Source organism: Capricornis sumatraensis, chromosome 8 (assembly GCF_032405125.1).
Source record: "Capricornis sumatraensis isolate serow.1 chromosome 8, serow.2, whole genome shotgun sequence".
NCBI classification, from domain to species: domain Eukaryota; kingdom Metazoa; phylum Chordata; class Mammalia; order Artiodactyla; family Bovidae; genus Capricornis; species Capricornis sumatraensis.
This window is the reverse complement of record NC_091076.1, coordinates 78,213,838-78,234,647: the sequence shown is the minus strand read 5'-3', so window position 1 is coordinate 78,234,647 and position 20,810 is coordinate 78,213,838. Positions and strand designations below refer to the sequence as shown.

The window sequence follows — 20,810 nt, the reverse complement described above, 5'->3', positions numbered from 1 at the left end:
GCTGCACATTGCAGCATGTGGGATCTTAGTTCCCCTACCAGGGATCGAACCCTTGCCCCCTGCAGTGGGAGCAAGGAGTCTTAGCCAGTGGACCACCAGGGAAGTCCCTTATGTCCCTCCTTTTTAAACGGTAATGTGTACCATTGTTATCCTTTGACTGTCCCACCCTTGTATCCTGGGTGTGCAGGGGATAATCACTTGTCTCTTTAGCTCACAGGTGTCCAGGAGATGTACTTAGGGAATAACATCCAAAGAGCCTCATCTACTCTTGGAGTTGATTTAGGTGGCGTGTTGGTTTCGAGGACTGCCATAACAAAGGACCAAATACTGGGTGGTTTAAACAACAGAAATTTATTTTCTCACACTTCTGGAGACTAGAGCTAAGATCAAGGTATACACAGGTTTGGTTTCTTCTGAGATCTTCCTACTTGGTTTGCTGGTGGTCACCTTCTCTGTGTCTTCATGTGGTCTTTCTTCTATGCATACACAACCCTGATGTCTCTATTCCTAGTCTCTTCTTATAAGGATACCAGTCAGTTTGTGTAGGGCCCACCCTATAACCTCATTTTAATTTAATCACCTCTTTAAAGACCCTGTCTCCAAGCATAGTCACTTTCTGAGGTACTGAGAATTAAGGCTTTAACACATGAATTTGGGGGGAAACAAAACTCAGTCCATAACAACAGGCAAATGTATTGCAAAATTCTGAACATTCCTGTTTTTCCTGATGCCTCACCAGGTGACCAGGTAACCAGGTGTACCAGTGGGGTCTGGTTGGTTTAGTTCCTGCCGCAAGTTCCTCTTCCGGGCCTCCCCATCTCTGTGACCTAGTGACACTCAAATGCACCAGTAAATCCCCTCATGCCTTTTGCTCGTGGACTCCACCCTGACCCCAATAATGACATTTTCCCCCAGGTCCTCACACTCTCTCTCTCTCAGCTGTCCATCTGCTCACTTGAGCCTGTTCCCAGGGTGTTCTTCCCATGTGTCATGCCATGTCCCCCTCTTCTAGGACCTCTAATTTCTTTCTTTTTTTTTTAATATTTGGGTTTTTTTTTTTTCTTTTTTTTGCTGCACTGGGTCTTAGTTGCAGCATGTGAGATCTAGTTCCCTGACCCAAGGAATGAACCCAGGCCCCCTGCATTGGGAGCATAGAGTCTTAGCCACTAGACCACCAGAGGATGTTCCATAGGGGCATCTAATTTCTTTTGCCTCTCAAGTGGCATTGCCACAGCCAAGTTGGAACAGGTCTTAAAGACCTCACAGGGGGGACCTAACTCCATCATTTATAACACAGCAAGATTCTAAAGTTTCAGCTGATTGATATTGGAATGGGATGAGACTTTGAGGGGCCTTGGGATAGGTGAGCATGTTTTGCTTGTGGGGGGAATGCAAATAATGTACGACCTGAAGGCAGACTCTGGTGACTTTAAAATATACCCACAAATTCTCTCTTTTTTTAATCTGGACACACTGTGTGGCATATGGGATCTTTGTTCCCCAACCAGGGATCTAACCCGTGCCACCTGCAGGGGAAGCATGGAGTCTTAACTACTGGACCACCAAGGAAGTTGCCCCACAAATTCTTGATACTCTTTCCCTCAATAGGTAGATCTTAACTCCCCTCCCCTTGAGTGTGGGGTGAAGCTAGTGACTTGCTTCCAACCAATAGAACTATGATGGAAGTGATGGAGGATTTCTCCCAACACTAGGTCATAAAAGGCACTGGAGCTTCCTCCTCGTTGCTCTCTTCAGTGGCTCTCTGTGGGGGTAGCTAGCCCTGAAGCAGCCCTTGTGGGAAGGAACTGAGGCTTCCTGCCAGCAGCCCTACCAGTGAACCATATTAGAAGTGGATCCTCCAGCCTCAGTCAAGCCTTCAGATGACATCAGCAGACTTCAGATGACTCATCTGACATCCTGACTGTCACATCATGAGAGAACCTGAGCAAGAACAATTCAGCTAAGTTGCTCCCAGATTCTTGACCCCACAAACCATGCGAGATAATAAATATTAATTATTTTAAGTGGCTAAATTTGGGGGTAATTTGTTATCCAGCAATAAATAATATACCAGGTCTTTATCAAAAGAGGAAAATTATATAGACTGGAATAGTGGCCCCCATATTTATTTAGGTTACCTGCCTAGCCTCTGTAGGCACTTGAGTGAATGACTCCTACAGAATTACAGAATCACTTTCTCTAATTAGATTTTATCTATTTCTAAGGCAGTGGTCATGACACACCTACGTTTTGTGTCCCTTCCCTTCCCCAGGATGACTGATTCAATAAATCCTCCCACAAACCCTTGCTAGCTACCCCTGGGAGGAGCATAAGGAGGACCCTGAGTAGGGGTTTGTGGAATGTCTGTTCTGCCCAATTGTTAGGTTCTTTGTTCAGAATGTTTGCTTGAAGCTAGGTTAGAAATTCCACAGCTGCTAGTCAGGTAGGGTAAAGATAGGAATCTTTAAAAAAAAAAGCGCTCAAATAAAATAGGATATCAGGCATATATATTAGATTGAATCGTATAAAATTGCATATATATTAGGTTGAATCATATGAAATTGTCGATATTTAACTGCTGAAACAGGGATATGATATGGTTCAATAATAAACACATACATATTTTTAACATACCCAATCCACTCACAATTTGTCCCTGAACTCCTCCAGCTTACTGGCATCAGGGCTCTAGCTGGAGGGATATAACGTGATATGGATCAGTCATACAAGGCCAGCAAAGTGCAAGATATCCAAATCCCAATAGTCTCGGCCAGCACTACCTAAACCAGAGGCCACGTGTCTTTGTGAGCCTGGGTTTATAGCACGCATGTGTAACTTGTCTTTTGACCACAGGGCCTGATCCTACTGTTTTCCTTTCTTGCTCTGTGTCAGTCCTGTTCTTACAGAGTGGTGGGCATGGGAGATGGAGTAGAAAGCTGTAACAGCCAGAGAGTCAGGGGGGCGAAGTTAGGGGTGGTGATGGAGGAGTTTCAGGTGGTGGAGGTGGTGGTGGAGAAGCTGGTGAAGGTGGTGGTGGTACAGTTTGAGTTGATGCTGGTGGTACCGAGACACAGGGCTTTTTGAGTTCTCAGTCATCTGAGCTGGACACTACAGGTGGGATTGCTGCTGGGGGCACAACCATACCCTCTATTGTGCTCTCCTTGTTTAACCTGTTTCTTTACCCTTGGGTCATTCTGCTTTTGAACCCTTCACTGTGAGTAAACCATCAAGTTCCATAGTGATATCTCTCCCCTGATGACTCTCCAGCTACTAATAACAAATGTTAGGGCAGAGGTAACAAAGTTGAAAGAAGTTTAGCTCCCAGAGGTGTTTGCCTGTATACAAGTGTGCTTGCTCGGGGGAGAGATGGGCAGGCTTGAGGACCAAAGTGTGCCGAAAGGCCCCTCGGCAGAAAGAACTGGGAAACACACTTGTTCATCTTCCCTTCCTCTCCTTCTTCAAGCTCTTGTCTTGTCTCAACAACTGCTGGACATGAAAAATAAGAGACAATTTATTCTACATCATCTAAGCTGTAGGCAAGGCAGGAACAAGGACGAGGTGTGCAGAGCTGGCCTAAAGTCCTCCCTCTCTAATTCCTTGCAGTGATGAAGACCAACCTACTTCAGTGTTTGGAGAGGGGAAGGATGAGGAGGCAGCGTTAGAGGAATAAACAGGACTTGGAGCCAGAGATGCCTTCTTTTGCTCAGGGTCCAGGAGTTCCTCCTGGGTGACAGTTGTGCTGGAAGTAACCGGCTCACATTCAGATTCATGTTCGGAGCTGGAACTGCTACTGCTGCTGGCGGGATGGCTCAGAACCAGACACCAGAAATTTCCATGGTTGAAGTAGCAGAGGACTGCTGGGAAAGGACAAGGAGAAAGGGGAGAGGAAAGTCAGAGATTGGGAGGAACAAGTGGCAAGCAAAGTGAGGCCAAGGGGAAGAAAAGTCCCTAAGAACCTATCCCTGGGGATTGACAGCCCTCTCCCTCCACACTTTCTCTGCCCCGACCCACCTGTGTTCCCTGCTTCCCAGGGTCCTCTGGGTCACTCACCACAGATTACATACAGGATAAACACCAGCCAACCAGTGAAGTAGCTCCAGCAGAGGGGGATTGATAAATTCTTTCTCAACTCGAAGAGCCAGACGTTAACAGGGAACAGTATGAGGGTGAAGAAAATGAAGAAAGCTAGGAGACAAAGGGGAGCAAGGGGGTCTTATTTTCACTCGAGAATTCCAAAAGCATTCTTCCTCATCTGCTGAACTACAGTCACAAACCACAACCCCCATCAGCACACACAGAGCACGCGGTCCCAGAGGTTCACGGGAATTGACCTCTCCACCTCCACCCTGCCAGTGACCAGGAATCGATGGAACTCAGTTCTCAGTCAACAACTACTAGTTCTGTTCTCCCACCACCCACAAACCCAAACCCCACTCCCCAGAAAAGGAAGAGGAAGAAGTGCCAGGAAGATGTGGGTTAGGAGAAACTAAGGACCTTTTCCAGAGCTAGAGGGCACCTTCACAGAAGCTCATGACAGTCCCAATCCAGCTGAAATAGGACAATTTCTGAAGACCAGGTATATATGGCAGGTGCAACCAGATGGTGAGGATGATGCCCAGCCCCAAGGCCAGGCAGAAGGTAATCTTGGCCACCCCAAAAGCTGGGTGATTTGTCCACAGCTTAAAACTGTCTAGGGAAAATGAGAAAACAGGATGAACTAAAGATTCACAAAAGACAAAATATAATTGAATGAGCAAATACAAGGAAACAACCAGACAAATGCACATTTGAGATGACAATAATAAAACATCATTTTCACTTATTAAATAGGCAAAGATTCTTGATATGGAGATTGTGTGATAACTCCAACCATATGAAAACAAATGCCTCAGAGGAGAAGCTGGACAGGCAACTTGAACTGCAGTTCTCAAAAAAAAAATACTAATGTCCAATAAAAACATGAAACTCAACAATAAAAACTGCAAATTAAATGTGATTTTTTTTGGTCTATCAAATTAGCAAATATCAAAACAAAATTGATCATATCTAGTGTAAGAAAGGATTTAGAGAAAACAGGTGCTTTCACAGGCAGGATCTCTGATGTGTGATCAGAGATGCTACCAAAATCTAAATTTTTAAGACCCTTTGCCCCAGCAATAGATCCTCTTGGAATTTATGTTAAAGAAACAATCCAAGATATGCATCAAAATTTATGTACAGAGATCTTCTTTCCAAAATTATTTATATGTCTAACAAGAGAGCTGTTAAGTTATAAGGTACCTGCACATTACATTATTATGTTTTCATTAAAAACCAGGATATGATAGATCATTGTCTCCAGATAGAATCTAAGGAGGGAACTTGGAAGGTGGAAGGCTCACTTTAATCTGTTGTGTTTTTTGAATTTTCACTGTGTCCGTATATTATGTAATCAATTTTTAACATAGATATTTATAGAACAATTATTTTATGATACAAATAATATGCTTACCACTGAAAAGTGGAGTTTACAACACTGAGCATGTAAAATGATTACAACTTTGAAAAATTAAAATATATATTTGTTAAAACAAAAATAAAGCTATATATATATTTATTTGTATTTATTTTATATAGATACACAAAAGACTAGAAGTAAATCCATTACAATGTCAACGGTAATTGTGTGAAGAAATTTTAGGTGATTTTTATTTTCTTTCTTAAACTTTCTGCATTCTAACAATAATTGTGCAACTTTTATTCATGTATTTAAAGTTAACAGTCATAACTTTAAAAAGAATATGAAAAAATATGTATGTGTATAACTGAATCACTTTGCTATAGAGCAGAAATTAACACAACATTTTAAATCAATTATACTTTGATAAAATAAAATTAAAAAAAATAATAAACAGTCATTGCTGAGAAAGTTACAATGAAACAGCCTCTTCGTACATTGTTAGTGGAAGCATAAATTGTTTTCACACTTTTTGAAAGCAACATGGAAAATTTTTTTTAAAAGCCTTATGATGGTTATACTCTTTGATCCATTAAACCCACTTTAGGAAATTTATTCCAGAGATACTAAACACAGGAAAAACTTCATGATTAGTAAGCTTTGTTGGTCTTTTTTTCTTAAGTATGAAATTGGAAATAAATTTGCCAAGAATAGATAAATAAGATAGTCAAGTCACAATTAATAAATCTATTAAGTTGAATAGTCTTAATATGGGGTGTTTATTATATCTCATAAATTTTTAAATAATACAAAATAAGTAATAAAAATAATCTAAAATATATAAAATAGTTTATGAAGAATGAATATAACTATGTAAAAATTATTCAAAACGTGTTCAATTTTTTTAAAAAAGAAGCCTGGAAAAAAATTGAGTGCTGAATAAACATCCAGTAGTGACTGTCTTTGAGTAACCTATAGAGCAAAAACTCATGTAGTTGATTACGTTTTTGAGCCAGACACATCTGAGTTATAATTGTAAACCTGCCATTATTAGGTTGTTATGTATGAATCTGATCAGGTGAAAAGAGGTCAAAAATTGGCCCGTCTTGTGGTTCAGCCTAATAGGTTTATGATCTTGAGCAAGGTGACCTGAGTCTCATTTTCCTCATCTGTAATATGAGGATAATTTCCCTAGCTCTTAGAGTTGATAGGGGATTAACTTAAGCAAATAGAATAACGTTGCAAATAATGATAGCTTTTGTTGCCCCATATTTATTGGAATAAGGATGTTTTACTTTCATGGTGGGGCTTCCCTGGTGATTCAGTGGTAAAGAACCTGCCTGCTAATGCAGGAGACTGCTTGCAATGAAGGAGACACAGGTCTGGGAATCCCTAGGCTGGGAAGATCCCCTAGAGACAGAAATGGCAGCCCCTGCCCCCCACCCCACCCAGTATTCTTGCCTGGAAAATCCCTTGGACTGAGAAGCCTGGAGGGTTACAGTTCATGGGGGTCTCAAGAGTTAATCAAAACTTAGCAACTAAAGCACCACCACTTTCATAATGAAAGTAAATAATGGCTGTGTAACTTTTGACTCATTGGAAAAGACTCTGATGCTGAGAGGGATTGGAGGCAGGAGGAGAAGCGGACGACAGAGGATGAGATGGCTGGATGGCATCACTGACTCTATGGACGTGAGTCTGAGTGAACTCCGGGAGTTGGTGATAGACAGGGAGGCCTGGCGTGCTGCGATTCATGGGGTTGCAAAGAGTCGGACATGACTGAGCGACTGAACTAAACTGAACTGAACTGAACTTTTTTTCTTAATGTGGAGCTTTTTTTTTTTTTTTTTCTTTTTTAAGCTTTTATTGAATTTGTTACAGTATTGCTTCAGTTTTCTGTTTTGTTTTTTTGGCTGCCAGGCATATGGGATCTTAGCTCCCATTGACCAGGGATGGAACTTGCACCCCTGCACTGTCTCCCAGGGAAGTTGTCTATGGCAGTGTAACTTAAAAAAAAAAAAGTCAATAAGGTCAAGAAGTGAAATTCAGGGGTTCAAAAAAAGTTCTGGTTTTCCACAAATGTTGAGAAAGGAGACCCAAACCTGGGAGGTGAGGGAACAGCAGAGGTGAAATTAACAAGAATAGGAAATGGAGTAGCTGCAAGAACTCTGGGAAGGAGGAAGGAGCAAGGTAACCAGAGATGGAAACACAGAGCTGGCCCAGAAGAGCAAAAGCCTGTGGCCGGGGAAGAATAGTGGTGGGAACGTGGGCCTGCAGGAGAGCATTCTGAGGACTCCTCAAGCTCTGGGTCCAAAAGCCTTGAGGAAGGAAATTCCCAACCCCCTAGGGCTCTTCTCCCAGGATAATAGTGAACTGTGTCATTAATGAGTGATTCACAAACCCCCAGAATCCAAGTCCCTCACAACATTTCTGTAAAGACAGACTTGGCTGTGAGCCGTCCCATTGGGGCAGGAGAAGTGGTTTGCCCAACTGAGGAGGAACAATGATCCCTGGGGGGTCTCAGGGCCAATAGAACCATCTTACTGGTCAAAAAAAAGTGGGGCTGACTAGAGGGAAGGGCCAAGAATACTGGGGTACAGAAGTCAAGGCCAAGGCAAGCTGGAGTCCTTGGGGTGGGATGAGAGAGTAAGGGTCTCACCTTTCCCATTCTGAGTTGGAACAGCTCTTGGATTTGTAGATATGCAGGAGCCCCAGGGACATTATGTGAACTGATGTGTAGATTTTGGTGGTGATGTTCATGGGCCAGTGCTGGTAGAAACGGATCCTCTCGAAGCACAGCCATTTCTTGGAGAAGACCATGACCACCAGCAGGATGAAGGCGAGCAGGCTGAGCTCTGAGGCCAACACCTGCATTATCCAGCGGGAGCTGTGTGTAATCCTGTCCTGCAGGAGCAGCGGAGAAACCCTGTGGAGCTTCACGCCGTGGCCCTTAATCACTGACCAGTTACTGTCATGGGTGGAGACACAGTTCTGCACCCCTTTCTCTTGTCCCGGGCTCACTGCCACCCCATCCTGCTTTCCAGCCCTCTCAGCCCTTTCCAGGCTTCTGATGTTCATCACTTTCTTCTCTTGACTCAGGGAATTCATCCCTAATGTTCCCTGTCACCATGTTGAGTACTCCCTGACTCCGCTTCTATCTTCCACCCCATCTCCCCCTTCCCTTGCCAGTGTCAGTTGTCCTTCATCATTTAAATATTTTCATCAGGCAGAGCAGTGGCCACCACAGCACCTGGCATCTGGAAAAGAACAGCCCATTCAGCAGGAGAGGGCCCCTAACTGCCATGGAATATTCCTTTGTGGAGGGAGGGGGGGCATCAACTGGCAGAAGGGGCTCACATCTTCAGCTCAAACTCTTTCTGGAAACCTTGCTCCTCTGGGGCCTCAACTCAGGACTGTGCGTGTGATGCCTCCTTCCTCTAAGAGCCCTGGTTGCTGAGGGTCTCCTTTGCTTTTCCCACATCCTCTGCCCTAACCCCACCCCCAAGTACTCACGGATGGAACAGGAGAAGGGGAGGAGCTTATCCCCAGGGAGATGGTTGGATATGCCTCCCACAGGTGTCACCAACCTTCTCCCTACTTCCCCCACCTCTACTTACTTCTGGTCCAGTTCCCACCCCTTCCCCTCTTTTTACTTTTTCCCTTTTATTTTTTTTTTTCCTCAGCACCAGAGGGGAAAGACACAGGACCAAGAGGGGACATGAGAGTGTCATACAGTCTGAGATTTTCCTAAGCTGCCTTTTGATCTATAGGAAAATAAATCTGAGTCACCCGAGGCAGCCTGATCACTGTGGCTTCCAGACCTCAGTTAGCCCCTGGAATTCTTGTGAGGAACAAGCCTTTTAACTTCAGGCTGTGAGTCTGAATCCCACCAGAGTTGATTCACTTTGTGAAGAGAGTGATACACATGGTTAAGAACAAAGGCTTTCAATCCAGCAACACAAGAGATGAATTAGGGGTCTTCCTCTTAATGGCCTTATGAACCTGGAAGATTCATATAGCTTCTTTGTGTCTTAGTTTACTCATCTGTAACATGGGACAATACTTGTCTAGATTTGGTTTGAGTATTGAATGAGATAATGAACAAAAAGCAATCTTTTGTTCCTAGTAAATTCCCAGAAAATGGAGATATTATTTTTAAATATTTATTTATTGTATGTATTTATTTGGCTGTTCCTGGCCTTAGCTGCAGCATGTGGGATCAAGTTCCCTGACCAGGGACTGAACCCTGGCCCCCTGCATTGGGAGCACAGAGTCTTAGCCTCTGGATCACCAGGGAAGGCCCAAGCAGCGTCATTATTGATATTGTTTTCATTGTTTTGCACTCTCACCAGCAATCTAAGAATAAAGAGCAAAAACACAGAGGTGTTTAGCAGGCATCCTTGCTGACGGGTGACTGCAAATGATGGAATGGAACTGAATTTAAGCCAAAGGGTAGTTAATTATAGATCATGAGATCATGTGCACAGCTGGAACTCAGAATAATTGGAATCACGAATTCAAATCCTGTGAGGACTCTTCCTCTGTGTCTTAATCCACTCGGTCTGCTATAACAACATACCATAGAGTTGTTTAGTCGCTTAGTCGTGTCCGACTCTTTGCAACCCTGTGGACTGCAGCACACCAGGCTTCATAGACTGTAGAATTTATAAACAACAGAAACTTATTTCTCATAGTTTTGGAGGCTGGAAGTCCAAGATCATGGTGCCATACAACCATAATTGGCATATTTGGGTGATAGCCCAATTCCAGGTCACAGACTTCTTGCTGTGTCCTCAGGTGAAGCTAGGGATCCCTGTGTGGGGTCTCTTTTATAAGGACGTTAATCCTATTCATGAAAGTGGAGCCTCCCACCTCCTCAAACCTTCACTTTGTGGGTTACTTTCCCAACATAGAAATTTGGGGAACTCAAATATTCAGATCACAGAATTTGGACTCTGGTCTTGCTCCTCCTTGAGCATCTTTTTTAAAAAAATGTATTCATTTATTTTATTAATGCATTTATTCCTTTTGGTTGTGCTGGGTCTTTACTGCTGCTCCAGGGCTTTCTCTAGTTGTGGCGAGCAGTTGTTGCAGTGGCTCGTCTTGCTGTGCAGACCACAGGCTCCAGACACACAGATGCATCAGCAGTTGTGGCACATGGGCTTAGCTCCTCTGCAGTACATGGAATCTTCCTGAACCAGGGATCAAACCTGTGTCCCCTCTACTGGCAGGCGGATTCTTATCCACTCTGCCACCAGGGAAGTCCCTCCCTGAGTATCTTTTTCTTTCTCTGGAAACCACCCTCCTCCTTTTCTCTCATCCACATGGTAAGAAACATGGCCCTTACACCCTGCACAGTCCATCTTACACCTTTAGCCACCAGAGCAAAGATCACTCCATTCCAATCCCAGATATTCTCTGGCCCTGCCAAGGATGAGTGCCATCCCATTAATCATGGTCAGTTCAGTTCAGTTCAGTTCAGTCGCTTAGTCATGTTCGACTCTTTGCGACTCCATGAATCGCAGCATGACAGGCCTCCCTGTCCATCACCAAATCCCGGAGTTCACTCAGACTCACATCCATCGAGTCAGTGATGCCATATAGCCATCTCATCTTCTGTTGTCCCCTTCTCCTCCTGTCCCCAATCACTCCCAGCATCAGGGTCTTTTCCAATGAGTCCACTCTTCACATGAGGTGGCCAAAGTATTGGAGTTCAGCTTTAGCATCAGTCCTTCCAATGAACACCCAGGAACGATCTTCTTTAGGATGGACTGGTTGGAACTCCTTGCAGTCCAAGGGACTCTCAAGAGTCTTCTCCAGCACCACAGTTCAAAAGCATCAATTCTTCAGCACTCAGCTTTCTTCACAGTCCAAATCTCACATCCATACATGACCACTGGAAAAACCATAGCCTTGACCAGGCGGACCTTTGTTGGCAAAGTAATGTCTCTGCTTTTGAATATGCTGTCTAAGATGGTCATAACTTTCCTTCCAAGGAGTAACCATCTTTTAATTTCATGGCTGCAGTCACCATCTGCAGTGATTTTGGAGCCCAAAAAAATAAAGTCTGCCACTGTTTCTGCTGTTTCCCCATCTATTTCCCATGAAGTGATGGGACCAGATGCCACGATCTTCATTTTCTGAATGTTGAGCTTTAAGCCAACTTTCTCACTCTCCTCTTTCACTTTCATCAAGAGGCTTTTTAGCTCCTCTTCACGTTCTGCCATAAGGGTGGTGTCATCTGCATATCTGAGGTTATTTATATATCTCCCAGGAATCTTGATTCCAGCTTGTGCTTCTTCCAGCCCAGCATTTCTCATGATGTACTCTGCATATAAGTTAAATAAGCAGGGTGACAATAAATAGCCTTGACGTACTCCTTTTCCTATTTGGAACCAGTCTGTTGTTCCATGTCCAGTTCTAACTGCTGCCTCCTGACCTGCATACAGATTGTTCAAGAGGCAGGTCAGGTGGTCTGGTAGTCCCATCTCTTTCAGAATTTTCCACAGTTTATTGTGATCCACACAGTCAAAAGCTTGGCATAGTCAATAAAGCAGAAATAGATGTTTTTCTGGAACTCTATTGCTTTTTTGATGATCCAGCAGATGTTGGCAATTTAATCTCTGGTTCCTCTGCCTTTTCTAAAACCAGCTTGAACATCTGGAAGTTCACAGTTCACATATGCTGAAGCTTGGCTTGGAGAATTTTGAGCATTACTTTACTAGCACGTGAGATGAGTCCAATTGTGTGGTATTTTGAGCATTCTTTGGTATTGTCTTTCTTTGGGATTGGAATGAAAACTGACCTTTTACAGTCCTGTGGCCACTGCTGAGTTTTCCAAATTTGCTGGCATATTGAGTGCAGCACTCTCACAGCATCATCTTTCAGGATTTGAAATAGCTCAACTGGAATTCCATCACCTCCACTAGCTTTGTTCGTAGTGATGCTTTCTAAGGCCCACTTGACTTCACATTCCAGGATGTCTGGCTCTAGGTGAGTGATTACACCATCATGATTATCTGGGTCATGAAGATCTTTTTTGTACAATTCTTCTGTGTATTCTTGCCACCTCTTCTTAATATCTTCTGTTTCTGTTAGGGCCCTACCATTTCTGTCCTTTATCGAGCCCATCTTTGCATGAAATGTTCCCTTGGTGTCTCTAATTTTCTTGAAGAGATCTCTAGTCTTTCCCATTCTGTTGTTTTCCTCTATTTCTTTGCATTGATTGCTGAGGAAGGCTTTCTTATCTCTTCTTGCTATTCTTTGGAACTCTGCATTCAGATGCTTATATCTTTCCTTTTCTCCTTTTCTTTTTGCTTCTGTTCTTTTCACATCTATTTGTAAGTCCTCCTCAAACAGCCATTTTGCTGTTTTGCATTTCTTTTCCATGGGGATGGTCTTGATCCCTGTCTCCTGTACAATGTCACGAACCACCATCCATAGTTCATCAGGCACTCTATCTATCAGATCTAGTCCCTTAAATCTGTTTCTCACTTCCACTATATAATCATAAGGGATTTGATTTAGGTCATACCTGAATGGTCTAGTGGTTTTCCCTACTTTCTTCAATTTAAGTCTGAAGTTGGCAATAAGGAGTTCATGATCTGAGCCACAGTCAGCTCCCAGTCTTGTTTTTGCTGACTCTGTAGAGCTTCTCCATCTTTGGCCATAAAGAATACAATCAATCTGATTTTGGTGTTGACCATCTGGTGATGTCCATGTGTAGAGTCTTCTCTTGTGTTGTTGGAAGAGGGTGTTTGCTATGACCAGTGCGTTCTCTTGGCAAAACTCTATTAGCCTGTGCCCTGCTTCATTCCGTACTCCAAGGCCAAATTTACTCCAGGTGTTTCTTGACTTTCTACTTTTTCATTCCAGTCCCTTATAATGAAAAGGACATCTTTTTTGGGTGTTAGTTCTACAAGGTCTTGTAGATCTTCATAGAACCGTTCAACTTCAGCTTCTTCAGCATTACTGGTTGGGGCATAGGCTTGGATTACTGTGATATTGTCCAAGGTAAGGAGCAGCGGCTGTACTTTGCTGGAGCAGCCGTGAAGAGATACCCTACGTCCAAGGTAAGAGAAACCCAAGTAAGATGGTAGGTGTTGCGAGAGGGCATCAGAGGGCAGACACACTGAAACCATAATCACAGAAAACTAGTCAACCTAATCACACTAGGACCACAGCCTTGTCTAACTCAGTGAAACTAAGCCATGCCCGTGGGGCCACCCAAAACGGGCGGGTCATGGTGGAGAGGTCTGACAGAATGTGGTCCACTGGAGAAGGGAATGGCAAACCACTTCAGTATTCTTGCCTTGAGAACCCTATGAACAGTATGAAAAGGCAAAATGATAGGATACTGAAAGAGGAACTCCCCAGGTCGGTTGGTGCCCAATATGCTACTGGAGATCAGTGGAGAAATAACTCCAGAAAGAATGAAGGGATGGAGCCAAAGCAAAAACAATACCCAGTTGTGGTGATAGAAGCAAGGTCCGATGCTGTAAAGAGCAATATTGCATAGGAACCTGGCATGTCAGGTCCATGAATCAAGGCAAATTGGAAGTGGTCAAACAGGAGATGACAAGAGTGAACGTCGACATTCTAGGAATCAGTGAACTAAAATGAACTGGAATGGGTGAATTTAACTCAGATGACCATTATATCTACTACTGTGGACAGGAATCCCTTAGAACAAATGGAGTAGCCATCATGGTCAACAAGAGAGTCCGAAATGCAGTACTTGGATGCAATTTCAAAACGACAGAATGATCTCTGTTTGTTTCCAAGGCAAACCATTCAATATCACAGTAATCCAAGCCTATACCCCAACCAGTAACCACGGTCAGTATCACCCAAGTCTGAAGGCTGACCTGCAAACTAATGACAGATAGGGAGTTGGTGGGCAAATTCCCTAACTTCCTCAGTTACAGGCAGGAATAACTGTGAAGTGTGTTCTATGCCAGGAGGGACCAGTGTTGTGGGAAGGGGCTGGCCCTACTAGGAATGAGAAATCATATGCAGCACAATACAATATGGAAGAATCTAAACAATACAATGTTTCCTGAGAAATATAGCTCCCAGAAAACTATGCCACAGATATGATACCATTTTTATAGAGATTATAAATAAGCACAACTAAGCAAAACATTGTTGAAATATACATTCTATTATGATTGCATGGCATGTTTTAAAAAGCAGTGGAATGATAAACACAAAATGTAGAATAGTGGCTATTTCTCAGGGGGGGCAGGGAAATGGGACAGAGAGGGTTACACTGGTATGTACATCAGTAGGCAATAGGCTATTGGTTCCTGAGTTGGGTGATTCATTACATTAGAATCATTTGACCAAGTGCCAAAGAACTGATGCTTTCGAACCGTGGTGTTAGAGAAGACTCTTGAGAGTCCCTTGCACTGTAAGGAGATCAAATCAGTCAATCCTAAAAGAAATCAACCTTGAATATTCACTGGAAGGATTGATGCTAAAGCTGAAGCTCCAACACTTTGGCCACCTGGTGTGAAGAGCCAACTCATTGGAAAAGACTCTGATGCTGAGAAAGATTGAAGGCAGGAGAAGAAGGGGATGACAGAGGATGAGATGATTGGATGGCATCACCGATTCAATGGACATGAATTTGAGCACACTCTGGGAGTTAGTGAGGGACAGGGAAGCCGACATGCTGCAGTCCATGAGGTCGTACAGTCAGACACGACTTAATAACAACAAATAACTGTGAATGTATATTTCATAGAAACTTGTGAAGGTATCAAACACAGTTTTTCAAAAGGTAATTAAAAATAGTCCAACACAATTTCCTCAAGAAAGGAAATGTAATCTTAGTGATTACTAGCTCTGCAATGAAAGATATTAATACAGTCACAATATATAAGGTAAACACTGTTTATTGAGTTTCAATTTTAGAATCAACAGATGGACAAAGCACGGAAGACTCAACCACAGCTATGAAAGTAAACATAGCTGTTATCAGCCTTGATGTTGCCAGAATAAAAGCCTAGAAGAGGTAAACTGAAAGACAGAAGGAAGAGAAAGAGCCGAAGGGAAGGGTGAGGGGTCTGACAAGAGAGTCTCCATGTACGGTTGCAGGGTGGGCACTGCACAAGAACGCATGGCAAAGAGGGGAAGAACTGAACTCTAGTCTTCATTCTGCTCAATCGTCCACACCCCACCAAGGGGTCCCCAGTGGCCTGGAGGAAGATGCACTTAGTTCTACATCTACATAAAAGTGCTGCTCCCTGCCAAGCCAACTAACCCTACATCTGTTCAGAAGGGCCGCCTGTTAACCACAAGGTTGAAGGCACAAAGGGCCCTTGTGGGCTAGCAGCAGCACTGACCGATTATCTCGTAAGATTTTGTATCAGTGTGAGTTCTTCAGTTACAAGCACAAACCCAGACTGACTAAGCTAGGCAAAAAGGAATATATTGGGTGATAATGAGAACGCACAGACTCAAAAAGAAAGCAGAAAATCCAGGCCTAGAACTAAACAGAGACCAGGGGAGCATGGACAAATCATTACCAAGAGCTGGTGTCTCAGGACTTGCCTGGTGGTCCAGTGGTTAAGACTCCACACTCCCAAAGCAGGAGGCACAGATTTGATCCTTGATTGGGGAGCCAAGATCCCATATCTGTGCATGACCAAGGACACAAAATAAATAAATAAAAATTAAAGTTTCTTTAAAAATAAAAAAGAACTGGTCTCTCTACCCACCATTGTCCCCCAGATCCTCCTGAACCTCCATCCTTCTCTATTTCTAGGTAGGATTCCAAATCCCAAGCATCTGACTGGCTCGGATGCCTTGATTGACAGCCCATGAACTACATGGGTGTGAGAAGGGATCACTTCCCCAAAAGAAAGAAGCTGAGCAGTCGACTAGTAATGATCATGTGCTCACACAAGTACAGAGTGGCAGCTGGAATGGAGTGTGAGACTGGGAGATTTCTGAAAAGGAAGGAGTCCCACTGTTGCATTAGTAAGGGCAGGTGCTTACCCATGCTTCTAGGACAGTAGCCCCTGGAGAATATGGACTTGGGCTTAGAACATGGACTCAAGAACACAAGCTTATTGGTCACTCCTTGACTGTCCACGTGGATGTGCTTTGCTGCCTATGTGACACTCAGAAACAGTCCCGTCCCAGGACAGCTCACCCCAATAGAAACTCTAGCATGAATCTCCTCCTTGATGAGCTCCCAGACCCCTGGCCTTGCTAGGATATCTCTGTGGCCAGAATCCACGTGCTGCAAGGTCCCTCCCTTTCGTCTCTATGAAATATGCATTCTTCCTTCATGTGGGCCTGTCGAAGGTGATGTTCCTCAAACTCTAATGTGTGTACTCCTGGTCTGGGCATCTCATTAAAATGCAGATCCCACACTTTGGACGAGCCCCGGGGTGGTGCCCATGCTGCCTTTCTAAGAATAGCACACTGAATAAAGAACTAGACTCCAGAAGATCTAGGTTGCTAGATCCACTCTCCTCCCCAGATGTCCTTTGACCTCTAGGCTTTGGGCACATGGGAAAATGATGGGCAGACAGGTTTCCTTGTGGGTATCCTCCTTGCTTGGTTCTGCCTCTGTGGGACATTCCATTGCTTTCTATATACCAACTAAACAGAAGTAAGAAGAAAAAAGGCTGCTTAAAGCAAGAAGTGAAGTGACTGCAAAGAAAAGAATTTCTGCTCCTGGAAGAACGCAGTTTAGAAGAATGAAAAGACAAGCCACAGACTGGGGGGAAATATTTTCAAATCATATATTTGATAAAGGACTTATATCGAGAATATACAAAGAACTCTCCAAACACAATAATAAGAAAACAAACTACTCAGTTTGTAAAAGGCCTAAAGTTTTGAACAGACACTTCACCAAAGAAGATATACAAATAAGCACATGAAAAGATATTCAGCATCATTAGTCATTAGGGAAAGGCAGATTAAAAGCCGCAAGATACCACTACATACCTCATAGACTGTCACACAAAACAAAACAACAAAACTGATGATGCCAGTTAGTGGCCAAGACACAGAGCAGGATACCAGCCATAGCACTCATCCTTTGCTGGTGGGGATGCAAAGTGTACAGACACTTTGGAAAACAGATGGCCGGTTTCCAATAAAGTTAAATTAAACACTTAACATTCTTATCGTTGTTGTTGTTCAGTCCCCCAGGCGTGTCCGACTCTTTGCGATCCCATGGGCTGCAGCACACCAGGCCTCCCTGTCCCTCATCATCTTCTGGAGCTCGCCCAGGCTCATGCTCATTGCATTGGTGATGCCGTCCAGTCATCTCATCCTGATGCCCTCTTCTCCTTCTGCCCTCGATCTTTCCTAGCATCAGGGAATTTTCCAATGAGTCCTCTTTTCACATCAGATGATGAAAATACTAGAGCTTCAGCTTCAGCATTAGTCTTTCCAGTGAATATTCCAGGTTGATCTCCTTGCTATCCAAGGTACTTTCAGGAGTCTTCTCCAGCACCTCAGTTCAAAGGCTTCAATTCTTTGATATTCTGCCTTCTTTACAGTCCAGCTCTCACAATTATACATGGCCACTGGGAAGACCATAGCCTTGACTACACGGACCTTTGTTGGCAGAGATATGACCTAGTAATTCCATCCCTAGGTATGCACCCAAGTAAAATGAAATCTACATGCATCCAAAAACCTATACGGGAAGGAGTTCTCTGGCAGTCTAGTGGTTAGGATTCGGCACTCTCATTGTTGTGGCCTAGGTTCAAGTCCCTCAGGGAACTGAGATCCCGCAAGCTGCATGGTGTCAGTCAGTCAGTCAGTTCAGTCGCTCAGTTGTATCCACAAATAAAAGAAAAAAACAAACACAATGTGCAAGAATACTTAACAGTGACTTTATTTGTAATCATTTAAAACTGGAAACAGGAACTTCCCTGATGGTTAAGACTCCATGCTTCCAACACCGGGGATGTGGGTTCAATCCCTGCTCCCAGAACTATTAATAAGATCCCACAAGACTACATGGCACAAAAAAAAAACAAGCTGGAAACAACCCAAACAGCTTCACTTTAGGGAATGAGTAAACAATTGCTGTGCATCCATGCAATGGACTCTTGCTGCTGCTACTGCTAAGTCACTTCAGTCGTGTCTGACTCTGTGTGACCCCATAGACGGTGGCCCACCAGGCTCCCCCATCCCTGGGATTCTCCAGGCAAGAACACTGGAGTGGGTTGCCATTTCCTTCTCTTATTCAACAATAAAAAGAAAAGTGTTGACACAACAACATGAACAAAAAGCGTTATGCTAAATGAGAAAAGCCACACTTGAAAGGCTACCTACTGTATAAGTCCATCTATAGGACATTATAGAAAAGACAAAACTGTAGGGACAGAAAACAAACAAGGGGTTGCCAGAGGCTGGGATGGGATAAGGGGTTCAGCACAAAGGGGCAAAAATGAACTTAAGGGGGCAATGAAACTCTTGTATCTTGATTGCAGTAGTGATTACATGACTATATGTGTGCTTAGTCATGTCCAAGACTCTGCAACCCCATGGACTGTAGAGCCCATCAGCCTCTTCTATCCATGGGGATTTTCAAGGCAAGAACAGGGGAGTGGGTTGCCATGGCCTCCTCCAGAGGCTCTTCCCAAACTAGGGATTGAAACCAGGTCTCCTTCATTGCAGGTGGATTCTTTACTGCCTGAGCCACCATGGAAACCCAAGAATACTGGAGTGGGTAGCCTATCCCTTCCCCAGGGAATTTTCCTGATCCAGGAATTGAACCAGAGTCTCCTGCCTTGCAGGCGGATTCTTTACCAGCTGAGCTACCAGGAAAGAGGGTGGATATTGCTGCATGTGAATTACACCATTTTTTTTTCAAGTGAAAAGAATTACATTTTAAAAATAGCACTCCATTGGGCTTCCCTGGTGGCTCAGGGGTAAAGAATCCGCCTACCCGTGCAGGAGACACAAGTTCTATCCCTGATCCAGGAAGATCCATGAAGACCCCCACATGCCATGGAGCAACTAAGCCCATGTGCCACAGCTACTGAGTACACCCTAGAGAGTAGCTCCAGCTCTCCACACCTAGAGAAGAGCCCGCACAGCAGCAAAGACCCAGCACAGCCATAAATAAATAAATAAAAACCTAGCGCCCCATCAACCTCATAGACTCAGCACATTTTTAAAGGATTTTATCAGGCATCGTCCAATGTACAGCATGTTGCCTTCACCAAGTGTCCCTGGTGACTACTGGAAACTGTGACTACTAGAACCTCAGCTCAGCCTGTGGAATGGCTGTGGGGAAAAGCGGGCTCCTCTCACTCACTTGCTGCTCAAGGTCATGATTGCAGCTCACCTGCAATGATGAAACAGTGGCCACGACGATGTTGACCCAGAGCCCATAGAAAGGCCAGCACAGAGGGAGGTCAGTGCTCAGTCTTACCTGTATTGTCATTGACTCCCCAAATATGGGTGCCACAAATATGAGGAGCAGAGCTGTGAGTAGAGAGAACACATTTTGACTACCCCCAACAGAGGCCCGGCTTCCCCAATCTGTCCCCTCAGTCACTTCTTCCAGGTCTGAGATATACGTGCACTTTTCCTTGTTGTTTGCTCACCCAGTCATGTCCGACTTTTTGCGACCCCATGGACTGCAGCATGCCAGGCCTCCCTGTCCCTCACCATCTCCCGAAGTTTGCCCAAGTGCATATCTGTTGCTTCGGTGATGCCATCCAGCTATCTCATTTTCTGACTCCCTCTTTTCCTCCGCCCTCAATCTTTCCCAGAATCAGAGACTTTCCCATGAGTCAGCTGTTCACATCAGATGACCAAAATACTGGAGTTTCAGCTTCAGCATCAGTCCTCCCAACAAGTAGGAAGGCTTTTCCTAAGCCTGTGAAAATGTTTGTTTCTTCTACTTCCCCAGATGATAGAATATGAAGGAATGGGGTAATGGCAGCTCCAGGATGCTCCTAGCCAGGCAGTAAGCCTCTCTACCACCTGGGTGTTTGTAGATATGACCCCCACCACCATGCCTGGAATGCCAGTCAGGGCAGCACTGAAATAGACTTCTCCCATGGGCCTTCCTACAGGAAACTGCAGAAGGCAATCCAGAGGGGCAAAAAGTGGGGGAGGGGGGACAGCACAGAACAGAGAGGGTGATGGACACCAGAAGAAGGCTGTAGGTAGCTAAGGCAGAGAGGTGGACACCTGGCAGAAGGTGCTCAGGAGAGGGAGGGAGAGAATGTACAAGAGCCAAGTCACTTACTACCACCTGGACCACCTCTACCCACTACACTATTCCATCTCCTCTGTCTTTGTTGCCTGGGCCCCATTCCTTCTCCCATGAAGTCCTCATTCTCTCACATCTGCTTCTTTGCTGTATTGCTGTGCTTTCTGC

At 44.2% G+C, this 20,810-nt stretch overlaps 1 protein-coding gene across 1 annotated transcript; it reads right to left on the bottom strand.

Annotated features, from left to right (window-relative positions):
* Positions 1-2,680: 2,680 nt before the first annotated feature.
* On the bottom strand, positions 2,681-8,545 carry ODF4 (outer dense fiber of sperm tails 4). The gene is made up of 5 exons (XM_068977451.1): positions 8,097-8,545; positions 4,517-4,686; positions 4,051-4,185; positions 3,622-3,857; positions 2,681-2,692 (listed from the first exon to the last, which is right to left on the bottom strand). Exons 1-5 carry the CDS (start codon positions 8,543-8,545, stop codon positions 2,681-2,683), a joined length of 1,002 nt encoding a protein of 333 aa, XP_068833552.1.
* Positions 8,546-20,810: the final 12,265 nt, after the last annotated feature.

Excerpts from the sequence above, each read along its gene's own strand:
- ODF4 (XM_068977451.1), bottom strand. The coding sequence starts at position 8,545 with ATGAATTCCCTGAGTCAAGAGAAGAAAGTGATGAACATCAGAAGCCTG. Across the intron at positions 4,687-8,096 it reads TCCAACTCAGAATGGGAAAG|TTTTAAGCTGTGGACAAATC; the intron begins GTGAGACCCTTA and ends TTCCCTAGACAG. Across the intron at positions 3,858-4,050 it reads TATCCTGTATGTAATCTGTG|CAGTCCTCTGCTACTTCAAC; the intron begins GTGAGTGACCCA and ends GTCCTTTCCCAG.